Source organism: Lactuca sativa, chromosome 2 (genome assembly GCF_002870075.4).
Source record: "Lactuca sativa cultivar Salinas chromosome 2, Lsat_Salinas_v11, whole genome shotgun sequence".
Lineage (NCBI taxonomy): Eukaryota > Viridiplantae > Streptophyta > Magnoliopsida > Asterales > Asteraceae > Lactuca > Lactuca sativa.
Genome location: NC_056624.2, coordinates 50,247,241 through 50,268,611, shown reverse-complemented (window position 1 = coordinate 50,268,611; position 21,371 = coordinate 50,247,241). Strand labels below are relative to the sequence as shown.

Genomic DNA, 21,371 nt, shown 5'->3' with positions numbered 1-21,371 from the left:
TATGGCATTGACGGCTATCGCACCTGAACTTCAAAGATATTAATAAGTTGGTGTTTGGTGATCATGTTCGAGGCCTTCCTCTTCTCAAGTTTGATATGGAACACCTGTGTGCAGTGTGTGAGATGGGCAAGCAAAGTAGAAAGAGCCATCTTACACGTATCAATACAAAGATTAGCTGGGTCAATTGGTACAAGTAAAGGTTTTATGACCATTATCTATGGTCTCTACAATGGTATTAACCTTGATTATGGCGCTCTTATCTGGTCGCAACTGGTGCAAAGTCTCAACTCCTCAATGAGACATTCAGAGATTTCCCACGATCGTTTCTGGACCATAGTCACCCAAAGGGTCATTGACAACTTTCAGATTCCAGTTATGGAAGATGCAATGCTCTCCTCTATGGCTACTTTTCATACCACGAAGATTAGCTTCTCTGATGCCACCATGTTTTCTCACAATGGTTTGATACCTGAAATAATGTACATGTATGTGTCGAGCGAAAGTCATGTGATGGCTGAGTACTGAAAGCTTCCTCCCAGGGGTCCAAGAGAGTTGACTCCTGAAATGTAAGTTGCATTAGATGCTATGGAGAATCCAGCAAAGCGAGGGAAGAGAGCAGTCACCAAGAAGGTGGAAACCAAAGGTCCTTCTACAAAGACTGTCAAATCCAAGAAGCAAAAGGCTGAAAAATCTGCCTCTTCGGCTCCAAAGAAAGTCAAGAAAATGGCAAGGTGACCAAAGAATCCTTCCCCTTCTAGTTCAGAACATGATAAGGAGCAGTCAGCAGATGAGGAAGAAGTAGTTCAGCACAAAGGTTCACCAAGAGGTTCTACACCTCCTCGTTCTCCAACTCCTACTGAACAACTTAACAACAAGGTTGCTACTCCTCCTCCATCCCCACTGAAGACTACTGTTCAGGTTTCGGTTGCAATACCAATTCCTCCAACTCAACCTACTCAACATACTACTACTGTACCACCACCACCACCAGTTAGCACAATACCAATCTGTACAGCTCCATTACCACCTCCCATTATTTCTCAATCAATCATCATAACTTCACCACTCATCACAACCACGAACGAATCTATAGTAAAAGTCAACGTATCTGATACGGGGGCTAATAGTGAAATCAAAACCCATGTTACACCCAAACCTCTTTCACCATCACCCTCAAGTGATTCTGCTCCTACTCTCGGTGGTGACAGTTTTGATTTTGACTCAGCTTATTTCAGTCCTTATAGACTTCCCACCGATGAAGATGAAGAGGCTCAAGTAACAAGACAACAAGTGCAGAGTCTTGATGAAAAGCTTGATCGATTCCTTGCTTCTTCTTCAAAGTACAATGATGTTGTGATGAAAGCTTTCCTTGATATTGTTTTTGAACAGTATACAGGTGCAATTGATAAATCAACAAAGGCGGTTAAAGCATCCACATCGTCCTGCAAGAAAGCTACAACTGATGTCATGGAACTTGTTCACACTTCCCATCTCTTTCTTTAATCCCTTAAGGGTCATGCTGATGCGAATGCATCTAAGGTAAAAGCTGATGGGTTTTGAGCATTCTAACACTTCCTAAGTGTACATGCAACCCTAATAAACCTTGTATCTATGTTTGTCTAAGATACATGCAAATAATTATTTTTCCAAGGCTTATATCCTAACTAGCATGGCATGGGGAACTTGAATCAAATAAAGCTAGTAGAAACACTTACCTTGTAGTTGTAGTTGATTCCTTGGAGTTTTAGAGCCTAGCACCAATAATGTGGATGCCTCAAATGAAAGTCACAAATCACCACAAACTTGGAACTTTGAGAGAATAGTCACACTTCTCTTGAAATCGGCCCTCACCTCAACATGTGTCAACTAGTGTTCACTAGCTTGATTTCAAGAGCCAAAGCCTCCTTTATATAGTGTGGTGGATTAGGGTTACATCCATGTAAACCCTAATACCCATGTCTCTTCATTTCCATGAGATCCATGGGTTAAAGCTCCATGGAGTATCCATGGACTTCTCCATCCAAGCCTAGCCCATTCCAAATAAGCATAAGCCCACACTATATAAATATAGAAGCCCATATTTAATTAGTAATATCTTTGATCACTAAAGTAATCCTAGATTAATTATAGATCACTACTAATTAAATAATATGATCTTATATTAATATATTAGAACTTATAATATATTAATAAATCATAACTTGTACTATTCTCAAATATTATCCATAAATTGTTCGGGTGAAGTGCAACCCAAATGGACCATGCCGGGTCGGGTCAAGTATATACCAAATATAGTTATGGGCTTAGACACTATATCCAACAGTCTCCAACTTGGATAAGTCTAGTAACTATATTTGCAAGTATAACTTCAGGAACCGATCCGCAATCGTAGCTCTTTAAACTCTGTTGAACTAGAACGCGCCATTTAGATAAGTGATCATATAATCCTCTGTTCTAGATATCAGCCGGACAAACACATGGAACATTGTCTTGCTTATTGTCCATCATTTGTTTCCCGATTTCCGATTTGTTTGACATAGAACTCAACTGAACACATCAATTTAGTTCTGACCGGGCCCGGTACATAGGTCAAAACAAAATCATCGAGGGGCCCAGATATCAGCTTCTAATCCAAGAAGGAACAGATAAACTTCGACTCATATGTTTGTTCTACCACTCATTGAATTACACACAAAGGCACATTTTATAACATCGAGTTACCAATGCGTTTACGTACAATCAATGCATAACCAACTCGTAAGTAACAAATCATATCTCTAGGTTTGAAGACTTATATGATATTACCGTCTCACGATCACTCGAGATAAAATTCCATGAAGTGATTCCAGTGAGCGTGGGTTGAGTCCAATGCTCAGAACTTATGAGCACTCATGATTGTTGTAGCCATGTCCAACACCTTAGACCTCTGCAACCAATCATGACAGTCTTGATTCATACCTACTTCCGACATATGACCGACTGTGGAGGTTTGAATAATATGATATACCAAACATAATTATTCTGGAAGTCAAAACATGCAAAAGAAATATAGTAAAAGATCGACAAGAGATAGCAACACTTTACTCATAAATAAAACACCTTTTATTCATCATCAAATGTCAATTACACTTTACAAATTTCTGGGTTATCTAACTACTAAAACTTATATCATCCTTCAGCCCTATGCTCCGAGCATGCTGGAGATGCTTAACCCTGCTCAGTCCCTTCGTGAGGGGATCTGCCAAGTTCTCATACGATGATACCCTCTTCGCCATGAGGAGTCCTTCTTCAATTCGATGTCTGATAAAATGGTATTTTCTGTCGATGTGTCTGGATCTCCCGTGATCCCTTGGTTCCTTGGCTAAGGCAACCGCACTACTACTGTCACAGAAAATCTCCATTGGCTCTTTTATAGCTGGAACAACTCCAAGTTCTCCGATGAAGTTCTTTAGCCATATCGCCTCCTTTGCTGCCACGCTTGCTGCTATATACTCTGATTCACAAGTGGAATCAGCCACTGTCTCCTGCTTGGAACTCTTCCAAGAAATTGCTCCTCCGTTTAGGGTAAAGACCCAGCCTGACTGAGAGAGGAAATTATCCCTATCAGTCTGGAAACTAGCATCACTATACCCTACAACTCTCAAGTCATCACTCCCACCGAAGGTAAGGACCCAGTCCATAGTCCTTCGCAGGTACTTGAGGATATTCTTTACCGCAGTCCAGTGTTCCTTTCCAGGGTTCGCTTGATACCTGCTAACCATGCTCAAAGCAAAGGCTACATCAGGTCGAGTACACGTCATAGCATACATGATCGATCCTACATCTGAAGCATAAGGAAATCGACTCATTTCTGCTATCTCAGCCTCAGTACTAGGGCTTTGTGTCTTACTCAATCTAGCGTTACACTGAATGGGTAACTCACCTTTCTTGGAGTTATGCATGTTGAATCTTTTCAACACTTTGTCCAAGTAGGTACTTTGACTAAGTCCAATTAGTCTTTTACTCCTGTTTCTCAAAATCTTTATCCCTAGGATATAGGCAGCTTCACCAAGGTCCTTCATAGCGAAACACTTCCCAAGCCAGGACTTTACTTCCTGCAGGGTTGGGATGTCATTTCCTATGAGTAGTATGTCATCCACATACAGTACCAAAAAACTGACTATGCTCCCACTAGCCTTGATATAGACGCAAGATTCATATTCACTCCTCGAAAAGCCAAATTCCTTGACTTTCTCATCGAAGCAAAGATTCCACCTGCGAGGTGCCTGTTTCAATCCATAAATGGATTTCTCGATTTTACACACTCTATTAGGGTACTCGTTGCTGACAAAACCCTCTGGCTGACTCATGTAAACATCTTCAGCCAACTTTCCATTAAGGAAAGCGGTTTTGACATCCATTTGCCATATTTCATAGTCATGAAATGCAGCTATGGCTAACAGAACCTGAATAGACTTAATCTTGGCTACTGGAGAAAAGGTCTCATCATAGTCCACTCCAGGAATTTGAGAGAAGCCCTTTGCAACCAGTCTCGCCTTATAAGTGTGTACTTTACCATCCATGTCGGTCTTCTTCTTGAAGACCCACTTGCACCCTACAGTCTTACGACCAGGTACATTCTCAACCAAGTTCCAAACTTGATTGTCATACATGGATTGTATCTCGCTATCCATGGCCTCTTTCCATTTAGCAGCCTCAGGGCCTGCCATGGCTTCCATGTAGCTGTTAGGTTCGTCCAGACCTACTAGTGTCTCATCACTAATAAGTGTCTCACCTTCCGCAGTAATATGGAAACGATAGTAATGCTCAGGTGCATTCCTAACTCTCGTGGAACGCCTCAGAGGTACAGGCTCATCAACTGTCTCAACAGGAGTTTCCTCCTCAAGTTGAGGGCTAGTGTTTGAAGTTCCTTCACCGCTTGATTCTTGAATTTCGTCAAGATCAATTTGCCTCCCACTGTCTCCTTGGCTTATAAATTCTCTCTCTCGAAAGACTCCTCTTCTTGCTACAAAGACCACATTGTCACTAGGTCTGTAGAAGAGGTAACCAAAGGATTGCTGTGGGTAGCCGATGAAAATACACCTCTCGCTTCGAGGTTCGAGCTTATCATGAGTCTCGCGTCTCACGAAAGCCTCACAACCCCAAATCTTGATGTGGTCTAGCTTAGGTACTTTGCCAGTCCACATCTCGTGAGGAGTTTTGGCAACTTTCTTTGTAGGGACAAGATTAAGAATATGGGCGGCAGTCTCTAAGGCATACCCCCAGAATGAGATTGGTAGCGTAGCTCGACTCATGGAACGAACCATATCCAACAAGGTTCGATTACGCCTCTCAGCCACACCATTCAACTGTGGTGTCCTGGGAGGTGTCAATTGTGAGACAATCCCACATTCCCTAAGATAGTCGAGGAACTCTGAACTAAGATACTCACCTCCTCGATCGGATCGAAGCATCTTAATGTTCCTGCCCAATTGATTCTCGACTTCCTGTTTAAATTCCTTAAACCTCTCGAAAGTCTCTGACTTATGCTTGATGAAGTAGACATATCCATATCTACTGTAATCATCAGTAAAAGTCAAATAATAACGATTAGCATCCCTTGTGGCATGTTTGAATGGTCCACACACATCCGTGTTTATAAGGTCCAACAAACCTTCACCCCTCTCACACGAGCCTGTGAAGGGTGACTTTGTCATTTTTCCAAGTAAGCATGATTCGCAACTATCATCTGACTTTAGGTCAAACGACTCTAAGACTCCATCCTTTTGGAGTTGGCCTATGCGTTTCTTGCTTATATGTCCAAGACGACAATGCCATAATGATGCTTTATCCAAGTTATTATTATTAGTAGAATCAATACACAAAACATTATTTCCCAAGTTATCTACAACAGATACAGCTTCATACACACCATCAAAAGGTAATGCTTTAAAATAAAAAACATTATTATAGAAAACATCTATAGAACCAACTTCATTATTAAATGAAAAGGTAAACCCTTGTTTGTACAAAGCATGAAAGGAAATAATATTTCTTGCCATTCCTGGCGAATAACAACACTTATTCAAATCTAAATTAAACCCACTACTTAGCGATAAAGTATAAACTCCAATCTTGGTAACAGGTAAAGCTTTCCTATTCCCCATGATCAAGTTTATTCTTCCTTGCTCCACATTCTCACTTCTTCTTAGTCCCTGCAAGTCACAACAAATATGAATACCACAACCGGTATCAAGGACCAAAGACTTAGAATGGGGTGAGTTATTAAAAATGATAGTTTAAGTACCTGCATGGTTGGGTTTGACTTTCCCATCCTTCACATCCTGCTGGTACTTTGGGCAGTTCCGCTTCCAATGAGATTTTTCATGACAGTAGAAGCATTCAGCCTCTTTTGGGTCAAAAGAAGGAGTGACGAAACCTTTCTTGGTTCCATTTGAAGACGAGCCATCAAGGGTCCGAGCCTTGGTACCCTTCGAGGATCTCTTTCTCTTCCTCCATCGATTTTTCCCAATTGCCAAAACCGGAGTTGAGTTTGGAGTAGGAGTGATAGCAACCGACTTCCCCTTAAGACCTGATTCTACGGTCTTGAGAAGTCCCTGAAGTTTGCTGAGTGTGACCTCTTCCTTATTCATGTGATATGGCATGCGGAATTGATCATAGCACGATGGTAAGGAGTGCAAAATGATATCTATTGCAAGATCCTCAGGGAAGTTCACATTAAGCTTCAGCAAACGATCCACATACCTTTGCATTTTCTGCATGTGGCTCGTGACGGATTCCCCATCCTTCATCATGGTTGTTATCATGGAGCAGATGATTTCATACCTCTCTTGTCTTGCACTTTGATGGTATCTTTCCATCAAATCTTGGTGCATTTCATAAGGGTAGAAATCCTCATAAGACTTTTGGAGTTCTGCTGTCATCGTGGCCATCATGATGCAAGCCACTTTCGTAGCATCCCTTTCATGTGCCCGAAATTCAGCGATCTCCTGAGGAGTTGCAGTGGTCTCATCAATCTCCTTAAGCTCCTTGTCAGGGACATATTCTTTGTCCTCGTAGCGGGTAATCATCCTGATGTTTCTGATCCACTCATTGAAGTTGGATCCATCAAAGGTGACTTTCCCACACAAGTTCATAAGGGTAAAGGAGCCATTAGGATTAGAGCCAGAAGCAGCATTGTTTGAAGACATCTAAAAAGAAGAGAACAAGATTAGTTTAGATATAAGAGAGTCCTTAATAAAACACCCAAATGTAATATTAAGGCTAGGATCCAATCACAATATAATATAACTTAGAAGAGGTATGCCGTAATCTAAGCTATACCATATTTGAAAGGTAGGTGAATGACGATTCACCAATTTCCACCACGAAAACCGAAATATTTAAGTATTAGGTTTTTGATTGGTTCTTAGAAATTCCTAGATTCTTTGAGATTCAATGAACTTTTCAAAGGCATATTTCAATCTCGAGTGTGCCCTCCAGGTTTTGTGACTGGGATGCCGAGGATCACAAAACGAGGTGTGAAGTAACCATGCAAATCACTTGGTACCCTTTAAAGTTTATCACTCAATCGATGTGCCGGTAAACCACACACGCTCCATCGATACTATAATAAACCTTTAAGTCACCCTTTACCTACCTTGTTAAGTCCAAGTTAGTGTGCCGGTTAACCACACACGCTCCACCAACGACTTAAACAAAGTGTAAAGTGTAATTTCATGGATTAGCACCTTATTCACATTTTTCCTAAAGTAACTAAGATTGGGAATTTAATAAAACATTTAGTTACTTTATAATATTCATCATACTTTGAATGAGAATTTATAAGTCCTTGTCTTACCCGTTCGGCTAACAACCCTCCACCAGTCAAGCAAGCGGTGTGTGAGAGTGGACACCCATTAAGTCACCATTTTATAGGCAACAACCTTATACCCACCTTATAGACCGGCTTCGTGAATGAGGCGTACTAGCGGTAAGACGACTTTGTTCTTATACATATATATATATATATATATATATATATATATATATATATATATATATATATATATATATATATATATATATATAATTATTAAATCATAATAATATAAGTATAAGGGTTGAATTTTAACTTTTAAAATTCTAAGGGTTGGAACTAAAGTTTTAACTTAACTTTACTTGTTCCAAAACTTGAGGGCAAGTTTTGTAAACTTTCAAAACTTTTCATATCTTGTAACTTATGAGTTTAATAGAGTAATAAAATGAAGACTCTTCATTTTTCTAACTCTTGTGTTCTTTTAATGGTTTTCAATCCAAGAGACTTTTGGTTTTCCATAACTTGAGAACAAGTTATGGACTCCATTAAAACACATTATGATCAAGAATTAAACTACCACATAGGTTACAAATAATTGCTATGATCATCTAAACTTCATAATAACAAGAACATGAATATGAACACTTTCAAGAATCAAAATCACATTAAACTTTGTAATTTTGATAACTAGTTGTTGTAAATGAATTAGCAAAAACATTACACCAGCTAAAACAAGTTTTCAAGTACCAAAACAGTTTAGGGTAATGTTTCCAATCCATTTCCAGCAACTAAAGTCGAAAATCTGCACTCTGTCGACCCTACTCGCCGAGTGCATGAACCTACTCGCCGAGTAGGTTGAAGATACAAGTGAACTCGACGAGTCCCCCCATGGACTCGCCGAGTCCATTCGTCAGACAACAAGTTTTTCGACTTTTCCAACTATTAATCACAAGTATCAAACAAACAGACCTAGGCTCTGATACCACTGATGGGTTTTGAGCATTCTAACACTTCCTAAGTGTACATGCAACCCTAATAAACCTTGGATCTATGTTTGTCTAAGATACATGCAAATAATTATTTTTCCAAGGCTTATATCCTAACTAGCATGGCATGGGGAACTTGAATCAAATAAAGCTAGTAGAAACACTTACCTTGTAGTTGTAGTTGATTCCTTGGAGTTTTAGAGCCTAGAACCAATAATGTGGATGCCTCAAATGAAAGTCACAAATCACCACAAACTTGGAACTTTGAGAGAATAGTCACACTTCTCTTGAAATCGGCCCTCACCTCAACATGTGTCAACTAGTGTTCACTAGCTTGATTTCAAGAGCCAAAGCCTCCTTTATATGGTGTGGTGGATTAGGGTTACATTCATGTAAACCCTAATACCCATGTCTCTTCATTTCCATGAGATCCATGGGTTAAAGCTCCATGGAGTATCCATGGACTTCTCCATCCAAGCCTAGCCCATTCCAAATAAGCATAAGCCCACACTATATAAATATAGAAGCCCATATTTAATTAGTAATATCTATGATCACTAAATTAATCCTAGATTAATTATAGATCACTACTAATTAAATAATATGATCTTATATTAATATATTAGAACTTATAATATATTAATAAATCATAACTTGTACTATTCTCAAATATTATCCATAAATTGTTCGGGTGAAGTGCAACCCAAATGGACCATGCCAGGTCGGGTCAAGTATATACCAAATATAGTTATGGGCTTAGACACTATATCCAACAAAAGCATCAGTTGACTCTCTCTCAAAGTCTCTTCAAGGGGAGCAAGTCAAATTCGAGACTGTTTGTTCTGATTTTTTAGCCGATAACAAGTCTCTTTTTTCGTCGGTTGATTCTCAGATTGAAAAGCTTTGTGCAAACTTAGCCATGGAAAATAGACTCATGGATGATCTGGAAAAGAAGACCACCACTATCGAACTCCAGTCGGTTCAGCTTCGTCGAGCCAACCTGGAGATTACCACTCTGAAAACCGAGTGTGCAGTCCTTAAAAGCTGTGTCGGTGATGTTCTGAATCTTTTAGGTTCTATTGTGAATGCTCATGACCCAATTCTCACTCTTACGATCCAAAATCATTTAACGCCAAAGCTCTTTTCGGCTATTGAAATCCTTAGCCAAATGAAGGGTTTTACGGAGCTGATTGTTACTCCGCAACAAGGGGGAGAAGATAGTACAAAAATTCCTCCTGTTCAACCTCTTGTTAAACCGAAGGTCATCATCAAAACTGAACTAAAGGTTAATGTAACTTCGGGTTCTGATGGTCAAGAAAAGAAGAAAGGTGTTTCTGATGGAAATGATGACAGTGATGAAGATCGAGAGAGACCATTGCTGACGTCTTGAAATGAAAGAAAAGAGATCAAGAGTTAGATACAAATCTTCGGGTTGCTAGAGATGAAGGAGAGATAGAGAACAAAAGAAGAAGGAAGAGCATGATGCTCTAATTTGCAAAAAGGCTTTGTTTCCTCCTTGGACTAAGGATGAACTTATCAAAGAATCAATTGAGTTTCCTAGCACTTACTGGCTGGAACCTGTTGCTTCCTTTGATTGTTATAAATCAAGGGACTTGCAGTTCGATATGCGTATAACCAAAAAGGCATTTGTTTTCCATTGTTTTGATTCAACGGTTGAAGTTCCCTCTCCTCATCCTTAGGTTGATCGTGATCTCACCGATTACTATCTTCAGTATGGTCAGCCTCAATACTTGATATGGAGTACCTAGAAAATAACCAATGTCAAGGTATTGAAACCCTCTAGTACTAGCAAGTTTATCAATGTGATGTTCAGAGTAACATGAGGAAACGCCAATTCTATTCATGTAATTTCATTGGTTGATCTTCCAAATCTTAATCCTCATGATTGCATTTTGTTGTTCAATATTCTGCTTACCAACTCTAAGGAGTATGAACCGATCCTGAATCATCTTAAGAAAATGTTGGCATCTTATACCCATGAAGTTGCAAAGATGGATCGGGAAGTTGCTCTTGTTTTGAGGAAGAAACCGACAGTAAAGCCTACGTCGAAGCTAGGAGATGTCAACAAAATGAATTTAGGCCAAATTGATTCAACTCATCTCACTGTCATGTTCACAAGAAGCGAAGGTGAAAGGTTTTTGTTCGCTCTTGTTGACAAGCACTTGTTCACCACTGACTACTTGGAACACATTCTCAACCTCATCCATCGGTGTAAGAAGAACTCTGACTCAGACAAGAAGAACTTTACGGACATGCTTCGGTGGTATATCACTTTTCGACAAACTCTTTTGGTTATAATATCGAGTGTGCTCAAGACGGTCAAGAAGTCTGTTATTGCTCAACAGAACTAAGCCCTCGGCTCTAGTGACGCAAATGCGGAGATTGTTGGGTATTTTGTGTTGCGTCATGGACATAGTTTTTGTATATCCAGAATGGGCCTGTCCGTATGTGATTATTAATTAGGGTTAAGCTATTTATAGTGCATGCATGTATGCCTTAGATATGGTCGTTATTATTATTATTATTATTATCATTATTATTATTATTATTATTGTTATTATTATTATTATTATGATTATTATTATTATTATTATTATTATTATTATATTATTATTATTGTTGTTGTTGTTATTATTATTCTTATTATTATTATTATTGTTATTGTTGTTATTATTATTATTATTATTATTATTATTATTATTATTATCATTATTATTATTATTATTATTATTATCATCATCATCATCATCATCATCATCATCATCATCATCATTATTATTATTACTACTACTATTATTATTATTATTATTATTATTATTATTACTATTACTACTACTACTATTATTATTATTATCATTATTATTATTATTATTATTATTATTATTATTATTATTATCATTATTATTATTATTATTATTGCTTTGTAACCCTAAACACCTCTACAGTCGAAGTTCTTAATCGAGCTCTTCTGAAGTGTCAAAGCTTAATCATTCGACAGTAGTTAAACCATTCGTGTGTTCTTTATTGCATTATTTATTGCTTTTCAGCTTAGAATCATCGATCCTACCAGAACTTAATTTCTACATCATGACTATGAAATATGACAAATGGATTTCAAAACCGCTTTCCTTAATGGAAAGTTGGCTGAGGATGTTTACATGAATCTGCCAGAGGGTTTTGTCAGTGCAGAGTATCCTAATAGAGTGTGTAAGCTTGAGAAATCCATCTATGGATTGAAACAAGCACCTCGTAGTAGGAATCTTTGTTTCGATGAGAAACTCAAAGAGTTTGGCTTTTCAAGGAGCAAAGATGAATCTTGTGTATATGTCAAGGTTAGTGGGAGTATATTTAGCTTGTTGGTACAGTATGTGTATGGCATACTGCTCATAGGAAATGACATCCTAACTCTGAAGGAAGTAAAGTCCTGGATTGGGAACTGTTACGCTATGAAGGACCTTAGAGAAGCTGCCTATATCCTAGGGATAAGAATTTTGAGAGAAAGGATTAAGAGACTAATTGGACTTAGTCAGATCACCTATATGGATAAAGTGTTGAAAAGGTTCAACATGCAGAACTACAAGAAAGGTGAGTTACCGATCCAGAATAACGCTAGACTGAGTAAGAATCAGAGCCCGAGTACAGAGGCTAAGATAGCAGAGATGAGTCGAGTTCTGTATGCTTCCGCTGTAGGCACGATCACCTATGCTATGACTTGTACTCATCCTGATGTGACATTTTCATTGAGCATGGTCTGCAGATATCAGGGGAACCCTGGCAAGGCTCACTAGACTGTAGTAAAGAACATTCTAGTACCTACGACGGACTAAGGATTGGGTCCTTACCCTCTGTGGGAGTGATGACTTGAGAGTAGTAGAGTATAGTGATGCTAGATTCCAGAATGATAGGGATAATTTCCGCTCTCAGTCAGGCTAGGTCTTTACCTTAAACAGAGGAGCAATTAGTTGGAAACCTTCCAAGCAAGAGACAGTGGCTGAGTCAGCTTGCGAATCAGAGTATATAGCAACAAGCAAGGCAGCAAAGGAGGCTATATGGCTAAAGAACTTCATTGGAGACCTTGGAGTTGTACCAACTATAACGGAGCTTATGGAGATTTTCTATGATAGTGAAAGCACAGTTGCCTTAGCCAAGGAACCAATGGATCATGGAAGATCCTGACACATCGACAGAAAATACCATTTCATCAGACATCGAATAGAAGAAGGACTCCTCGTGGCAAAGAGGGTATCATCGGATGAGAACCCAACAGATCCCCTCATGAAGGGACTGAGTAGGCTTAGGCATCTTCAGCATGCAAGGCACATAGGGCTAAAGGTTGATACTAGTTTTGGAAATTAGATAGCTTTGAAATTTATAAAGTGTACTTGACATTAATTAATAAATAAAAGTTGTTGTTTATTTATAAGTAAAGTGTTAATATCTTTTGTCAATCGTTTACTATCATTTCAGTTTGCATGTTTTGACTTCCAGAATAATTATGTTATGGTATATCATATTATTCTAATTCTCCAGAGTCGGTCATATGTTGGAAGTAGATATGAATCAAGACTATCATGAAGTTGGCTTGTAGATGTCCAAGGTACTGGACATAGCAAGAGTTGCTACAACACTCATGAGAGCTCATGAGTTCTGAATACTGGACTCAACCCACACTCGATTGTATCCCTTCATGGAATTTATCTCGAGTGATCGTGAGACGGTAATATTATATAAGTCTTCAAACTAGAGATATGAGTTGTTGACTATGAGTTGGTTATAAATTGATTGTACAAAAATGCAGCAAATTGATTGAGGAGGCACTTTCAGCTTTGAAAAACTCCAAATATAATTACAGAGATATCGATTATTCTGGTTCACTTCATCAAGTTCATAGATAGCAGCAAATTGATTGAGGAGGCTTCAATAGAATCTGTCACATAACTTCAAATACAGCTTCACCTTGCTTCCGGGGTTGAAATGTAGTGTGTTGAAAAATAATCTTAACTTGTTGTTTCTTCAAATGAATATTCTTCGTCGATCACAGATGCATCGTGAAAAGTAACCATCACTAAAAGCCCTTGTGGATCACAGATTCATAAAGACCCGCCTTCTCACCACACTTGTTCAAGGACCCGACCTTGGCTAAGATGGTGACTACTCACAGTATATGTGTGAACACGGAGGAACGCACTGCGATTTGTTGAGTATCAGAGAACTACTCATGGCTCTTTTTGATGTTAGACCCTGCATATCCTCGATCTGAGATCTCAATAAAGTTTTTCAAATTAACAAGTTAACTTCGCCCTTGGCGAGATGTTCAATGGTTTCTGAATCTCAGCTGAGTGTACAATTCTAGTGCCAGTGAGAGTTAATTAGGAATAAGTCACAAAACCATCTTGTGACAAAAGTATCCGAGAACATATTTCCACAGTTTAGCATGACACGAGGTCAAGGCCCTTTGGCGGGACATTTAGTGATAATCGTGTCTTGCGAGGTGCATCGCCGTAGTGCCAATAATCATTAATTCCTTACCTATAGAGAATGTATTCGAAAATACAATAAAGTCTCCGTAGTTTTGTGTGAAAAAAAGAATGTCAAGACCTTGGGCGGGATGTTCAACAATATCTATTTCCCAGATGGGTGAATTACCATGGTGTCATGACAGTTCCTAGGTAAAGATAACTGACAAGACCAATTTTGTCAATCTGTATAGTTTCAAACTTTCAATTCTTTTAATACGATGGTTCTTACTAAGATACCGCCTAACTGACAGTTTTTACAGTTTCATGCCTTCAATTCCTTGAATACGCTAATTCTTAAAGAGAAACTGCCTAACTGACAATTTGTACGATTTCATGCCTTTAGTTCCTTGTGAAAGTAGTGTGAAATGTAATTCTGTCAATTACTTTACACAGAAAATTCAGACACAGTCTCCATGAGTCTCTTCTTCTTTTGGATTCGCATTTTAAGACAAATGAAATTTTTTAGATAAAAATAAAAATAAAATAAAATTAGCACACAATAAAAATAACTAACAGAGAAAAAAATTAAAATACGCTCAAAAGCAATAAAAATATTTTTGGATTTTTGATTTTTCTGAAAAAGAAATAAAAAGAGAAATAATATAAACATATTTTTGGAAATTTTGGAATTTTATGATTTTTGTTTGGTTTTAATTCTCCCCGTAAATTTGTGCATAGAGGAGAAAGAAAGTCAAAAATAGAACAAATTTGAATAAAACAAAAATAAAATACAAAATGTACAAAAAAAATTGTTAGTCTTCAAATCGAATCATTTTAAGAAAATTCACAAGCACATCAGAACGAGCCTTTCCAAAAGGTTTTGTAAACAAATCGGCCACATTATTATCGGTGTGGATTTGTTCTAAATGAACAAGTTTACGCTCAAAACAATCCTGTATAAAATGACCTTTAATATTCATGTGCTTGGTTTTAAAATGTTGAACTGTATTTTTAACAATTTGAATAGCAGCATCATTAGCACAGGAGGTAGGAGTGTCAAGAAAATTCAAACCATAATCTAGCAGTTGATATTGCATCCAGATGACCTTAGAACAACAAGCAGATGCACCAACGTATTCAGCTTTAGCTATGTTTCAATTCTAGAATGAAGTTAACATATTCAAAATTCATCACGCCATTAAATACGGTCCCTATTTGTGTGATCTTTTCTTTCCCCGTTTCCCATAAAGGACACATGTTCTCCTTTAGAATTCTGAATGTCATGCAGATGAGAGATATTTCCTATCATGTGTTTGGAACAGCCACTCTCAACATACCGAAGTCTGATGATATTCCTTCGTAGTTGTTATTGCACAGAGTGCGAGATTAATTGGTTTTCAGAACCCAATCCATTTTGAAATTGGGTTGACTTTTGCCATCTACGCATGATATGCGTTCCCAACTCATATCCTGTTTATCAAACATAGAAAATGAAGAGATGTTAGAATTTTTAGGAGATTTAGGAGTAGGAACTTTTGGTACACATCTGTAGTCAGGTTTAACCATTTTCTTGTTTAATTGGATGTATGCTTCAGTACTTTTTTTGGAGCTTGATACCGATCCTTGAGATGAATTCGACCTTACCGATCTTGTTTTGACCGAACTATTTCTTAGATCAGATCTCTTTTCAGATATAACCTTTTTTTTCTTGAGAGTCTGATTCTTGGTCTTGGTTCCAAGCACCATCACGTGATCTCGAGGAGCTTCTCTTGAAAGATCTTCCTCGAGATGCGTTCTGCCTGCCTTGGGCATTATATGGAATATCTGCATGATTTGGAGAATTTCTGGCAATGTGACCAGGAATTCCACAGTTAAAGCAGGTTTGTCTTTTAAAAGGAATAGATTAAGAACTTGGTCCCTGTCCAACTGAATTTCCATAAGTACAAGAACATTTAACAAAATTTCTCACAACTCTATGTCGCTTAAAATTGTTAGCAACATTATCACAAGCTCTTGAAGCAACAGAAGATAAAGTGTTAGTTTTGAAGAGTTTTTATTAAGACTAGAATTATCTTTGTTTTTCTTTAACCCGTCTTACAATGTTACTTTCTCTACACATGAAGTAGAAACATTAGTATCGTTCACATTTTACTCTATTCAGTCTTGATTGAGGGAGTTACAGGGGTTGGCCATATTGTGCAGGTTTTTCTATTTCTATAGTCTTAGAGGGAGAAATATAGTTATCATTAAGAGGAGGTGGAACACTAAGATACCCAAAGCCATTTTTCATGTTATATTTCCATTTCAATTGTTTTTCTATCATTGACTTAACTATATCACTTGAGACATCTAATTTCTTAAAATTAAAATCAACATCTTTAAATTTAGCATTTAATGCATCAAGTTCGGCAATTAAGTTTTCAATATTCTCTTGGCAAAACGATAGTGAACACATTTGGTGCTATATTCTTCTTTAATCCAGCTTAAATCTTTAGTTTGTACTTCTAGTTTTTCGTTAAGAGGTTTATTGACTTTCTTAATTTCATAAATTTCATTTTTAAGGTCAAAAACCTCTCTAACTAATAACTCATTTTGTTTACGGTATTTATTTATTTTATCTTCACATGATTAAAAGCAAGAGGTTTTAGTTAGCTGTTTGGTACCTGGAGTTGTGATTGAACTGTTGTAAGAGCTCATTATTGACTAACAGAAAAAAAAATTTGATTGTTCAATTTTATCTTGACCGAAAACAAAAAATAAATGCCCTCTGACCGAAAACACCAATACTCAACACCCTGTTGACTGAGAAGCTTGAAGGTCATTTTTTTGTCCGACAAAAAAACTTGACCGAGAATTGGTTTTCTTGACTGAGAACCTTACCGAAATCTCAATAACCGAGAAGCAGAACCGAAGAGGCGGAGCCAAACATGCAGGCTGAATACGTTGACTGAAGACTCAAAGAGTACCGAGAATTGAAGCTGACCTAGCCAAGAGCACAGATTCGCAGCTGAGAACTCCTCTGTCACACCTGAAAACCACGAACGGCGGAAACGTTCAGGGGTGGAGGACGTCATGTACAGTATCACAACAGTGTAATATAATAAACAAGCAACAACATAATCCATTGCATTATAAGTAAAGTTTAATACATGTGTGTTCTTTCATTGTAATAAGACACCAAAAATATACAATCAAAATAGAAGACGAGACTTGTCTGCTCCGTCTTCTCAAATCCTGGCCTCCGTACCTGTCTACTGATGACCTGAGAATACAAGTTTGTTTTGAAAGCGAGTATCAGCTTTAAAGCTGGTGAATTCATAAGTATAATAGTGTCATTGCCTTGTTTGTGAAAATTTGTGATGAAGGCCATGTAAACCTTTAAATGAAAATGTTGAGGTAAGTATGAAATCCCTAGAAAAACCCTTATTTTCTATAAGTATGAAATGTAGTCTTCTACCAAGACCCGAATGTTCTGTACGTATGAAGTGTAGTCTTCTACCAAGACCCGAATGTTTTGTAAGTATGAAGTGTAGTCTTCTACCAAGACCCGAATGTTCTGTTTGTAAAATGATAGTCTTTCCTTTGTATTGACTAGTACTAAGAGGGCTTAGTCTAACTCGTCGTTTATGTGAATGTATCACAAAATAAAGTAAACAGGAAAATGTACAACTGTAAGTGTTGTCACTGGGTACTAGGACCAACACAGCATCGCATTAAGCGAAATGTATAACCTAATGAACATCCGAAGATTGTTCAATTGTCCTCTGTAGCAGCAGCAGGTGGGTGGAAGGGTTAGTCCCAAATCGATCTTCCAAATATAAGTAGCAACCTTAGACCTCCGAAGATGGTCATCGACCACTGGTGCTAATCATTGGGGTTTTGAATGGTAAGTCCCGCCTAGCTATCCCATTGAACCGAGATAGGAAAGACAATTTACACAGTAAGTACTAATAAATCATCCTCGTAGTCCTAAGTACAAGTATCCAGGTAAGTGAATACAAGATAATAATCCTATGTAAAAGTGTTCCTGTATGACATTCATGTATGTGTGTCCATGTAACAGGTAAGTATATGTGAACATATTCATGTATCAGGTAAGCATCTGTAAGTACTCATGTATCAGGAAATGTACTAGTATAGACTCATGAATGAACTTACTCTTGTGTGATTCCTTATAATAGAAATAATGTTTGATATCTTCAAATTATCCCTATGATAATTTATTGTAATATAACTGGTTGATCATGTAGGTTTATACACTCTTACTACTCAAGGGTGTGGGAAACTAAATGAAAGATGTAAACTATAACATCAATACATATATAAAAATATAAGTGTATATGCATAGTTTAGTTCAAGAATGTAAAATGGTTTTGTAAGACATCTTATGGGTTTTGAACAATAATTAACAATGACTTGATGTCATTTTAATTAACATTTCAAAGGTAAAGCATTTGGTAACAATGTGTTTTTAAGATGTAAAATCATTTCATGCATCACATTTTGTAGCATGTGAAATCTGTTAAATGACAAACACAGTTATAAAATACATATCAATGATTCAATAACATGTTTGTTTCTACTTGTATCCCCCTCCATTAAAGCATTTAAAATCATTTAAAATATTGATTAGGGGTATGAACTCACTTGATTGATTGAAGAAAGCGTGACGAAAACCGAGCAGAACTTCTACTCGAGAAAGCGGATCTATCGAGATTCTCGGGAATCTCGGGAGCGTAAAATTTCATTCCATACTTGGATATGAAAACTGGGACTTTGGGATGGCTCCGAGGGTTGAAACGCAGAGCTTCGACGCAAGAAAGGAAGGAAATGAGAAAAATTGGCCGGCACCCTTGCATCCGTTTTATAGGGTCTGGAAGCCTCGCGTACGCAGGGCGTACGAGAGTACGCGCTGCGTACTCATGCGTCATGCATGAGCGCATCCTCGGTCGAAACATCGGAGCGACATGGACGAACCGAAGCCTAGCATCAGAGTACGCTGGGCGTACAAGGGTATGCTGGGCGTACCAGAGATCGGACCGCTGACTCGTTCTTCGGATAATACCGGGTTTTAATTAAATTTATAGTTTAATTAATTAGTAAACTTCAAAAATTCATATCTTCCTCATACGAACTCCGTTTTCGACGTTCTTTATATCCATGCGAAGGTGAGACTACGATCAACAACCTTCATTTAGACTCCGTCGGCTAGTTTTGACTTTATTTTTAATATTATATTTTTAATAGGTCGGGACAGGAAAAGTCCGTTAAAGTTCCATAACTTCTTCATCCGACGTCCGTTTTCGTCAGACTTTTTGCCGTTGCGCTAGTATTTTTGAGCCCTTCGATTCTCATTTAGATTGTGTCGGCTAAAAGTCTCTCGATCTCTATTTCGAGTTTTTAGCTGTCTACTGTTATATCTGTAAGTTAGATAAATCACAACTTACTCATACAAAGTCAGATTTTGAAGTTCTTTTTATATACGTTTATGGTTTAATGATATCTAAAACTTTTATTTAGATATCTAAGGCTAAAAACTATTGTATTGAAACTTCATATTTTACGTCTATCAGTATTGTCGGTTTTGCCGAGAATCTTCGGTTGGTCATAACTTCTTCGTTATAACTCGGATTTTTGGGTTCTTTATATGTATGAAAACCTTGATACGATTCCTACTACTTTATTTAACCCAAATAAGATTTTTGGAAAGTTAAATTTTCATCTAAATTTGACTTGCATTCCATCATATTGTCTTGAAATATCGGGTTGTCACATCATCCCCCCGTTAGAGGGAATTTCGTCCCGAAATTAGAGTTTAAATAAAACTGGTAAACATGCCACGGATACAAGTTTTATTTGCTTCTCGTGTTCTTAAGTGACCTCGGTTCCTCGCTTGGCATTCCAACGAAACTGTCACTATCGGGGCACGACCCTTCTTCTTTTGTTTGACTTTATTGGCATGACAACTCTTCTTGGTCGAACGTATGTTGAATGTTTTTGTGGACTGTGAGAATAGTACATCTTGTATCCTACAAGTAGTGCCTCCATATCTTCCAAACAATTACCGCTGTCCCTGACTCAAGATCATGTGTTGTATAGTTAACTTCCTGCGTCTTAAGCTGTCTCAAGGTATAGGCAGTGACCTTTCCTCTTGTATAAGAACAAAACCAATTCATACTGATTATGAAGTCAAAACTTGTGGTTGATTAGACGTCGTGAAGATCTAAATTAAAGTATGATTACTCATGAATTAAGGAAAAAGGATAGGTACTTTTGTTCTATCTGACTTTCTCGTCCCAATCGACAGAAAGGGCATGCATTGGGCTTCTAAGTTTATTTGCATGGCAGCACGATCACCCGTAGTCTCGGTCAATCCCCGTCCTGAAGTTCATAGTAGAACCCATACCAGGTTCACCAATCACAGTCTCGGGTATACGAGTCCTATATAAATAAGCTTGAAACTGTGGTCTTTGGATTGAACTTGACGTACTGCACGTGTGGTACTTCGGGGCGGTTTGTTGAGTTTTTCTTCGGAAAGGATGAGAAACATGAGGTGCTCTATGTAGGAGTACCTTGTTGTTCTGGAATGACGGTATTTGTTAGAAAGACGATTTCGGAGGAATAGATGTACGTATGAAGCTGCTTTTGTGAGGATAGAAGTGAATCAAGTAGTATGATAATGTCGTAATCATAAGGAAACTTAAAGACATTGGATTTGAACAAAAGATGTTTACAGACAAACCACAACCATGCAACCATCAACAAAGTTTCGGTACTTTAGACTTCTACAAGCCTATTGTTGCGAATAAGGTATACTTCGAAAGGCAAGTATACGCAACACGAGCATCCCTATACTGACGGGATCCTGCAAAAGATAAGACTCTGGTTGCACTAGTTATGGATGGTTTATAAGTCTGTTACAACCACACGCCTAAGCTACATTAACGAGGGTTCTGGAGTAGGCTCTCCTGAAGCTATGATCCTGAGAATCTTCCCATCTGCGCCAGAGTTCTTTGCTATAGGGCAATCCTTCTTGAAGTGCCCTATTTCACCGCATATGTGGCATGACTGGCTAGTACTTGCATTGATGACGGGATTGCGGTGCTT

At 38.0% G+C, this 21,371-nt stretch overlaps 1 protein-coding gene across 1 annotated transcript; it reads left to right on the top strand.

Moving 5' to 3' along the window:
- Positions 1–585: 585 nt before the first annotated feature.
- On the top strand, positions 586–1,503 carry LOC111920373 (flocculation protein FLO11-like). Its single transcript, XM_023915939.1, has 2 exons — positions 586–726; positions 775–1,503. The coding sequence occupies exons 1-2, from the start codon at positions 586–588 to the stop codon at positions 1,501–1,503; spliced, it is 870 nt and encodes a 289-aa protein (XP_023771707.1).
- Positions 1,504–21,371: the final 19,868 nt, after the last annotated feature.

Coding starts and splice junctions, on each gene's coding strand:
- LOC111920373 (XM_023915939.1), top strand. CDS start 586: ATGGAGAATCCAGCAAAGCGAGGGAAGAGAGCAGTCACCAAGAAGGTG. Junction 727..774: donor CAAAGAAAGTCAAGAAAATG/GCAAGGTGACCA, acceptor GAACATGATAAG/GAGCAGTCAGCAGATGAGGA.